At 47.4% G+C, this 10,150-nt stretch overlaps 1 protein-coding gene across 1 annotated transcript; it reads left to right on the forward strand.

Annotated features, from left to right (window-relative positions):
* The first annotated feature begins 4,156 nt into the window (after positions 1-4,156).
* Positions 4,157-7,355, forward strand: HES4 (hes family bHLH transcription factor 4). Its single transcript, XM_085609664.1, has 4 exons — positions 4,157-4,575; positions 5,301-5,396; positions 5,818-5,905; positions 6,387-7,355. Exons 1-4 carry the CDS (start codon positions 4,465-4,467, stop codon positions 6,845-6,847), a joined length of 756 nt encoding a protein of 251 aa, XP_085465790.1. The 5' UTR covers positions 4,157-4,464; the 3' UTR covers positions 6,848-7,355.
* The last annotated feature ends 2,795 nt before the right edge of the window (positions 7,356-10,150 follow it).

Here is a 10,150-nt window from a genome sequence, read left to right on the forward strand (position 1 = left end):
TCAGGATCTGGTCATAAACAGACTCCCGACTCCCAGTCCGTTTCTCTGTTTTTCTTGATTGCTCTCTCGGTTTCTCGATCTCATTCTCTGCCTCTTACTGTCGCTCTCTGTCTTGACTCGGAAATCTAAACTTTGTCTTATCACAAACCGAGGCCTATCCAACTTAGCGTCCTGCCACTCTTAGACGACATGGCGTCAGACAATATGGCCCACACACAGAAGCAAGGTGACTCTTGAGTATGATGAGATCTCCTTAACCATCTGCGGGCTCTGAGGATGACTTCCAAACAAGAACAGTCAAGAGGTGTCTGCCACCCAAGGCATGCTAAACCCACATGACCATCACATTCCTGCAGGACTAGAGATGGAAGGCAAAATACTAAAGGGACCCATTTTAGATGTGTGGCACAAGAGGCCTCGTGAAAAGTAAGATTCCCAGCAGAGGCTGAACTTTAAACTTCTAAACTAGTAAAAACCTACATTTAAATTATTTGGGTATTTCCTTACAACCTAAACTAATGCAAGAAACAGCTTTCAAAATCTGGGTCACTGTTTCTCCGAATGATGTTTGCCTGTGAGTCTGTGAGTCCTTACTACTTACCCAGCTATGTACAGCACACCTGGGGCTGAGGTCCCGCATCTGACACATTGTAGCAAGCAGGCGTGACCACGGTGTGGTGCCTGGTGTTTCTCCTGTGCTGTCAATATCTACATGTGGTCTGAGTAGAGACAACTGCTACTCTGAGTGTGGCAGGACAGCAGGCAGGTAAGTGGACAGATTAGAGGGGGCTGAAAATCATTAGCTCCTGTCAATATTCTAGTGTGAGAGTAGAAACAGAGCTGATACATAGCTAAGTACCGAGTACCAAGGAATTATTCTCAACCATTTCAAAGTGCAAAACATTTAATTTAATCTGAGTTTTATTTAGTCTGTTTTTCTGAGCTATAAGCCAAAAAAACACGTTTAATAAATCAACGATTCATAAAGTGGCTGTTCGTTTTCACCATTCCAGAAGTGTAGGGTCAGAAACATGGTTTTAAACAATTACATTAGAAACACAACTACCTAGTTTCCATGCAGCGTGCTTTAACATCCTACCTACGACTTTTGCTACCCTCGGGTGAAGTGCCGGCCTGTGGCACCACCATACAATCTCTATATATAACGGCCGACTGCCAAAAGCCTTTTCTATTGAAGGCGGTTGAATTTTATAATGTGAATATTCAAAGTTCCAGCGAGGGGCACAAACGGCATCAAGCCCATCGCCCCTAACTGGGAATGGCCGGAGGTGGGAAGGGAGGAGGGCTCTCGCGCCTGTTTGCCACGGGCAGTAAAGCCCCCACGACAGGCCCTGTTTACAGTAAGCGCTCCGGCTCAGGGGCCTTGGGAATCAACAGTTCGCACCTGACTGCTTCCAGTTTGCCACAGATCTCTGGCCGATTGCTCACTCTGTCTGCAAGGCTCTCGCCTTTGAGGGGGCTGAGGCCGCTGATGGGATAGGGCGTCCAGGTCCAGGGTGCACAATGGGCGCCCTGCCACTGAGCTCTTTTTTCTTCACTTTAGTCTCTTACCGGAAGCACAAGAAAAGGGTATAGTAAACCGTACAAGGCCTTTGGAAATATATGTGCACAGAACAACCTGCCTTGCTGTGCTAAGACCACGACTGCGTCTTACGGAGGGATCGCTGCGCACGTGCATACATGTTGCAGTTGCAAAAGAATGACGTGCCTCTACTCGGAAGATGTGCTAGGGCCCCACCTCACCCTAACCTTGTCACCAACAGACTAGACAAGACACACCATGTTAAAATGTATCACGACGATTTTAGGTCGTCTCATCTCTGAAGTTGCTCGCAATCTTCTGCGGATTTCACTCTCTAATTTGTATTTATTTATTTGTTGCAGTTTAAAATCGCGCGAGCTAGGCCCAAGGTATTTCATCGTTTTACGCGAGCGCCAAATTACATTATACATAACTTTTTGTATTTAGAGCACGGGGAGATGTGCTGGTTTGCCCAGAATGTTAAGTTGATGCAGGTGCTGGAACCTGGTTCTCCCGTCCCATAGTTGGCACCGCCAAGCTCCAGGTATTTGAAAACCTGAGTTTGTTCCCTTGACGAGGGTTTCTTCACGACAATCTGCGTCACGCTGAGTGTAGCAACAAAGGCCTTGCATGGGCGACTAGGAGCCTATGTTTAAAAGCACATACTGTACACAGAGTGGGTGTCATCAATTGTGTGAATGGATTTGCTAATTTCTATGGCACTTGGTTTGTCAACAGTGAGGCCTGGGAAGCTTGTTTCATTCATGGTTTAATGTGTTGGGGCTCTTGGCTCCAATCAGGGGCTAAGATTCACAGGCGCTGCCCCCACTGCTGCTGGCATTCCGCAGTGAGCACTATGGGTTGCAAAGCGTGAGTATGCGTTACCGAGGTGGTCTTGAGAGGCGCCGGGTAGGGGGAATACTGGGTGGGAGGTGGGGGTGCATGGGACTTGCGTGCAGTGCTTTATTGAAATCCAGAGCAGTACCCGCCCCCACACAAACACCCTCCCGCCAGCTAGTATTCAATGCATGGTGCCCCCCCCCCCCCACCCAGCAGCCTTACCCGCATTACACCCATGCAGACTCTAACCAGTGTTCGGTGCAGTGCAACCACCTGCCAGCCGGTGCATGGCAACCCCGTGTCAGTGTTCAGTGCATTGTATGGCCCCATGCCAGCGATCACTGTATTGTAGCCCCCAAGCAATGTTCAGTACATGGAGACCCCTGCCAATGTTCAATCCATGCAGCCGCTGGGAATACAGCCGCTGTGTACATTACACTTCGCCAGTGTAGAGAACACTGAATCTCCGGGATCCAAGCCCATGAGCAATAGTTTACAGCCCCTCAGCCCTAGCCAGATTGAAGAGCCTGCATAGCGCTATGATACCGAATACCCATTATCCAGCACAACGCGACAAGACACGGCACCCTCTCATCCTAGGGACAAACAAGCCTTGCCACTGCCTGGGATATAATAGCTCTTCGCGGTATAAACACAACAAAGAAACACTCCTTTCATTAATTGTATAATGTGCACATGATCTCACAAGAATATACACAAACACTTACTAACGTAAATAACGAGAGTTGCGCAAAATGTAGGTATGTTTATTCACAACAATAAAGCATTGGTGTATGGGGTTGTATGGCTTGGCCTTGGCCAGTGTGAAACACGTTACAGGCTCCTTGCCCGAGATAAGCAAGCCCCCTGCCGTGCATTAGAAAGTGACCCTGGCACAGGTAGGTTCATGTACGAGACACGGATAAAAGAACAGAAGCTTTACGTGGCCCTCCAAATGGTGGCAGTCGTCGCCCTGATCTTAAAATGTTGACCCCTGTCCCTAACGTCCAAAGTTTTGCCTTTTTTTGTTGTTTTTTTCGCATATTTATGTAGCGGGAAGTCGACCCGAAGACATTGGAGCACTTTACGTGAGCACCAGTTACGTTACACAAGGAAACATTCATTTTTGGTACCCACGGGGGGGGGGTTAAGTGATTGGCCCAGAATCACAGGATGCTGAGCCGACGCCGAGGCTCGAACCTGTTACCCAACTCCAAAATCGGCAGCTCTGGCCGTTAGGCCTCATCCAGGATCTTTGCCTCGTTTAACAATCCCCTTCCTACACTATTACTACCATACACGTCGTACCATTGGCACGCCTCCAAGACAGATAATGCCCCTTCCCTTGGCGGAGATCTGTAAGCACTCTCCTATTGAGAATACCTTATCTAGTCGCCTGTGCATGGAGAACAGTGCTGTTGCCCCTTTGTAGCTGACTGGCCTCTCACTTATCTGCAGAGCAGACCGCCTGCTGCCAGCGCCACCATCCCACCCCACCCTTCACGGTGTGCGCACAGGAGGCCGCCGCCCGCAGAGCACCCCCTCCCACTTGCACGATGCTGTGGTTCATGCCCTCTTCCTGATCGGCACAGGGCGCCTCCAGGGTCTCCCCCTCCCTCTGCACCTCTGAGCCCCAGCGCGTGACTGACAGGTCGCGGGGGCGGTGTCCAATCAGGAGCCGGGTGGGGGATGCCGGGCTGCCATTGGCCGGCGCGAGTGTGGGAAAGAATGCGGAGCGAGTTTCACACGCGCTGGGAGAGGCGCGCGGGCTATAAAGAGGCCGGCGGCAGGCTAGGTTGGCACAGGAGAGACACGAGCTCCAGTGGAGGGAGCCTGGGATACACAGCGTTTGAAATCAACAGTTCGCGATCTGCTTAGAGTCTCCACATCTTTATAGTCTATGACACGCGCGTTCACTCTGAAAACACCGACTTGGTTTGAAACAACCAGAAAACTCAAGACCATTTAACTTTTACTGCAACGACATTTGAAAAAGTCATTCACCTGACGTGCTGGTCTTTTTTGGAGATCCGAACCTCGCCCCACTGTTACTTGGAGGCACCTTCGTTCAAGTATCCGTGATGCCCGCCGGTAGCATGGAGAAACCTGGCACTGTCTCGCCCATGGCAGGAGCCCCCGCTTGCGGCACCCAGACCCCGGACAAGCCCAAGAGTGCCAGCGAGCACCGCAAGGTGAGTTGTGTTATAACGCATGTGGGTCGCGGGAGGTGCAAGTAAAACATGCATGGATGTATGCACAGAGCAGGGAGGATACGAGGAGAGGGTGGAAAGAAGAGATGCGTGGGAGTGATTCATCACGACGGTACCTTGTAGGCGAGGACGCCGGTTTCAACGAAGGTTACAACAGTGGGGACGTCATGGGATGAGGTGTTGGTTAATGGTGGTGTACAACCTGTACGATGCGCTGTAGATGTTGCGGTGCATAGGTAGTTTGGTCCACCATGGGAACTATAAGGGTGTATTGATGCTAAAGACGAAGGTGCGCTGTATCAATGGTGCACGCAGGTACCAATGGGAAGAGGTCGTGAGGAGATCGGATGTATTAATGATTTCGATTTGGCCCCAAATTGTTATTTTTGTATTCCATATTTGTCTTACTTGGTAAACTGACCGGCTTAATATGAACGTTAATGCCAATTAGTTCCGCTTACTCCTCACCTGCCAGATGTGTGGCGAGAAGTAGTAACGAAAAGGCCGAACCTTTCAATGCCCGCCTCTCCCTTGGTCCTGATGCTGTTAATGCTTATTACTGTTGGTATGCGCATCCACCCTAGTGCCCTCCCTTGCATGGTTGGCGCTGGCTCAGCGTTGAATGGATATATGGGAAGTGTGTTAATGCTTGTTTTCCCCCTTCATCCAAGAGCCCCACACTTATTGCTCGTTCTTTTTATTTCTAGTCCTCGAAGCCCATCATGGAGAAGCGCCGTCGGGCTCGCATCAACGAGAGCCTGGGCCAGCTCAAGACGCTCATCCTGGACGCACTCAAAAAAGACGTAAGTTTATCTGTGTGTTGATGACCGGCACAGCGCCCCCCCCCCCCCGCGCGCTCCTCAACTACTCACCCATATACTGTTTTAACATGTTCACGAGGATACTGGTTTACAAAATAGTATCTTAATTCAACCGCCATCTGAAAGTCTAAAATACAAAAAAACGGCAATAAAAAAGTATGGCAGCTGAGTTCGTGTTTTACCCGGGTCTGTATGTGTCCCAGCCCTATTCCTCCTTTAAAGATATGTGCATATTAAAAGCTTTACCTTTTCCTATAGACTAGTATGCCACAAGCTGTTGCCGCGATGCGGTAACAACTGCCCAGCCCAATGCAAGCAACCCAATTTCCCTGCACTGCGCTGATATCCTAGAAAGGCGCACACCCGGGTCATACTAACGATTCCTTCCACTTCCTTTCTGCAGAGTTCAAGACATTCCAAACTGGAGAAGGCAGACATCCTCGAGATGACAGTCAAGCACTTGAGAAATCTTCAGCGGGTGCAAATGACAGGTGAGCATCCTCCGCAAACGTGGGGGTGGACGAAATAACGAGAGCTGCTTGGTCCTTGTGATGGAACACGTGGGCGGCGACTGACGAGCACGAATGTATGTTCTTACTATAAGACATGCATTACTGTCTTAAATATAGTGGGTGGTAATTTTTTTATTAAAGTGTAGCGTCCAAACTCAGTCATGTATGAAGCACACTCGTTCCAATTAATACTCGTATTTGCCCAAACATTATTAAAACATGCAAATTGGTAGATATTAACACATTTGTACCTCTAAGCCTTAAGGTATTATGGGGCGGTAATTTCGCCTGTTTGCTTTGTTTCTTGTGGTCTCAAATGTACTGGCAAGCTTGAAGCAGTAAATGCTTCGAAAGCACAGCGAACTAAAGAGGCACTTGGATGACATTTAATTCAGCAAAATGTGTATTGTAGCATTGAAATGCCATTTTCTGTACTGAACATCTTCCGCTTTTTCCACAGCTGCTCTGAGCGCAGACCCAACAGTGCTGGGAAAGTACCGAGCAGGCTTCAATGAATGCATGAACGAGGTCACCCGCTTTTTGTCCACCTGCGAAGGAGTGAACACTGAGGTGCGCACAAGGCTCCTGGGCCACTTATCCGGCTGCTTGGGCGGAATGGCAGCCATGAACTATCCGCAGCACGTCCAGCCTGGACCCGGGCCTTGCAAACTCAACTCACCAGAGCCCCCCAAAGTGTACGGCGGCTTCCAGCTGGTGCCCGCCACTGACGGACAATTCGCCTTCCTCATACCGAGCCCCAGCCCCGTCATGCAGCCGCTATGCGCTGTCAATGGGGGGCAGCAACCACCTTCCCCCGTACAGGGCCTTCCCACTTTTGGGCACAAACTGCCACCTGTGTCCCAGGCATTGAGCCCAAGGGCGCTCAGCACAGGACCTGAATCCGTGTGGAGACCGTGGTGAGCACCGAACACCGAGATGAAGACAAGACAAGTGGTGGACACCACATAAACTGCACCGAGGCACTCGGCGACCAATATCGCCCAAAGCGCAGGCGTCAGCGAGCAGACGTCAGCGAGACCCACGCACGGACGTCGGCGTCTGGCGCGCACAGAGAGGGAGGAACGAGACACTGACTATAACGCGCAGTCTGGCGTGTTCAGATGTTGAGAGAGTTGCAAGCGAAAGGCTTCGTTTTATGGAGCATTTCTTGAGCAGACAATAATAATTGACACTACAGAAAAACCTTTTTGTACTAAATATATATTTATTGTCAAGTGATTTTTGGAATACATTTTTGTACATCAAAATATTTTATAACTTTTTTGTTTGTTAAAAAGGATGTTTTGTACTAGTGTACAAAGATGTGTAATTGCCAAAGTTTTGTATAATTGAGTTTTTGTGTCAAAAACTTTCCAAAAACATTTTTATCGGAGTGGAAGAGGAAAATAAATACCTTTTACGTAAGAAATAGTGTCATCTTTGGGGCGTGTCTAAAATGTCTGGGGGTTCACAGGGGAGTCCACCTTACCCTTTGTTTTTATCTGTAGCTCGCGAATCAAAAATCAGAACCGTGCAACACAAAGTGTTTTACTTTGGATTTGATCTACTTCCGCCTTTCCTGATGCATTTTGCATTCCCATAGACCTGAATCAAACACGTAATTTACGCCGATACAGTAGCATTTTCTAAATCAGAAAACAATTTAGAATACATTCTACCACAGCAAGCAAGCCAGGCATCATAGCTAGCAAAGAGCCCAGAAGTCCACCCCCCCCCCCCCCCCGAAATTGCTGGTCATTCTCTGACCCACAAACAGGAGCACAATGTCACCCATCCCATCTAAAATAGCGGGATTTAAGTTATTTTGTGCCAAACTAATTAAACGGACCTATCGAGTATGCAGCGTGCTTCTCACAAACTTTGGGCACCATTGAAAGTCATGGGAATGCAGAGCCCCCATCTCCCAGGCCGCACTGATATACTCAGATACTCTAGGCTTGTTTTAAACTGCCCACTATCTTAACGGCTGGCTCATGAAGAGGAGAATGAAGGCAGAACCAAATGCCACCAATCGCCCCCACACCCAAATACTTAAATTCAAACCAAGTGAGTGAATATCACGCTGAACCCCTTTGACATGGGAGTGGTACACATACAGTAGTATTAATAGTGAACTATGTGCGTACACCCAACAAACAAAAAAGGGAAGCTTTCCTATACCATGAAATTCGAACCAGGCATAGACTCAACAATAGTAACAAGGTACGACATTTGATAGTTCTGAGAGATTGCGGGATGTTCGACCACCCTGAGGGCTCAATCAATAAGAGATTAGTAAAATAATCCCCACAGCAGTGGCTTATGGAATGGAGTTTTGCACTCTTCACTGGTGTAGTTCTGCAATGGCACCTTTCAACCACTTAAGAGCACTTTGAAGTATTCTAGAAATACAGCAATACATACAAGATGAATTCAGAAAACACAAAGAGCAATCCATATAATTTGCTTTAGTACACTAATGTCTAACCAGGGTGGTGATGAGAAAGCATCAGAGTGATCTAAAGACACCATTGAGTTATCACATGAATAACTGCAGAAGAAGACAATAGACCAATCAACTCTCCCCATCTATCCAGTACCTAGAACCATGGTAAGGCTCCAGCTATATCATGGCTGTCCCCAAATGCCTATTTTTAAAATTTGGTCCACGTGATGTCCACAAACTCCACTGCTTCATTTTTTAACGCTCAGCTGAAGCCTGGTACTGTTCACGGCCAACTAACTTGCTTGCGACCAGGGCCACTGGATGTATGCGGCCAGAGAGAACCATATTGTTCATCAGGGTTCACTAAATTATATGGAAAGAAAAGGAAAGTTATGCAGTGCAATGCAGCACATTTTGTGATGGTATTACTTCATTATTTTTACATTTACTTTTTTTGGCAAAAGTTAAATCTCATTTATACCAGCCTAACACAAAAATACAGCAATAGGTAGGGCACTGGAATTATGCAATTGTGTGGCCATAGCGTTTTCCACATAGTTATGGATTTGTGGCATTCGCCACATAATCCATCATCCTCTGCATTATCTGCAGATTTTAACAAAATAATTGTTTCCAGCTGAAACGGTTCAAAAGTTACAAAAAGCTGTGCCACGTAATGCAGCACAGTGGAAGGTCCTTTTCAAAGCTTGACTGGTCACCTTTCTTTTGCTTTTTGCTGTATTTGGGTATTAAACTGGTAGTAATCAGGTGTCCAGACAGTGTTAGCAAGTGTAAAAATGAGGAAATAATGAAGTAGTGCTATCACAAAATATGTCACATACACCCCATAATTTGCCTTTTCTTGCCATATAATTTAGTGAACCCTGATGAATAATCTGGCCCTTCCCTGCCGCATAAATACAGTGGCCATGGTAATAGGCAACTAAAAGGTGACCGTCAACCTTTGTGAAGGGGCCTACACTGAGTAGCAAGACATGTTGCTGTGTTTTCAGTAACTTTTGTTGTGTATGAGCAAGAAACCATTTTTTTGTTAAATTATGCAACAGATGATGGATTGTGTGGCAAATCCATAAGTATGTGGAACAATGCAGATGAAGTATAGCATAATTCTAGTGGCCCTGCTTAAGACCAATAAAGAATGCTGACCTAGAGCGAAAAAGGAACAAGAATTAAACAAAACACAAGAATGTCTAACATTGACATTGTGAAGGGAAGTGCCCCTGCATAGTTACCACCCAAATTTTGTCTGATATCCAATGCACTTTGATTGGATGTGCACTGGGTCCCTGCTAATCCGGTTCCCAGTGCCTGTGTTCTTTCCCAAAAATGTACTTTTGTTTCCATTATTTGTGCGCAGCTCTGGCCCACATATAAGTCCCTTGTAAAAGGTACCACTGGTACCAAGGGCCTTCTGACCAGAGCTGGTCTCCAAGCGCTGCAGCATGTATTGTGCCACCCTCAGAGACCCCTCGCCTAATACATACACTGCCATTGCAGACTGTATTTTGTTGCAGATAAAACTTAAAAAGAGCCGACATGGAACACATCCCTGTGTGCCATGCCCACAAACACTGCCTGTGGCATAGGCAATTCACCCCTCTAGCAGGTCTCACAGCTCTAAGGCAGTATGCTTTATATTGCAGGTGAGGGCATAGCTGCATGAGGAATATGCTGCCAGTGTCTAAGTCCATTCTTAGACATTGTAAGTGCAGCAAAGCCATATTGAGAACATGGGCTAGGAGTTTGTCATTACAAAT

The sequence above is a fragment of the Triturus cristatus genome, chromosome 1_2, assembly GCF_964204655.1.
Source record: "Triturus cristatus chromosome 1_2, aTriCri1.1, whole genome shotgun sequence".
In the NCBI taxonomy this organism is placed as follows: Eukaryota; Metazoa; Chordata; class Amphibia; order Caudata; family Salamandridae; genus Triturus; species Triturus cristatus.

What these genes read in the sequence shown, in the direction of transcription:
- HES4 (XM_085609664.1), top strand. Translation starts at nt 4,465, where the DNA reads ATGCCCGCCGGTAGCATGGAGAAACCTGGCACTGTCTCGCCCATGGCA. An exon ending in TGGACGCACTCAAAAAAGAC is followed by an intron (nt 5,397 to 5,817) that starts GTAAGTTTATCT and finishes TCCTTTCTGCAG; the next exon opens with AGTTCAAGACATTCCAAACT. An exon ending in TCAGCGGGTGCAAATGACAG is followed by an intron (nt 5,906 to 6,386) that starts GTGAGCATCCTC and finishes CTTTTTCCACAG; the next exon opens with CTGCTCTGAGCGCAGACCCA.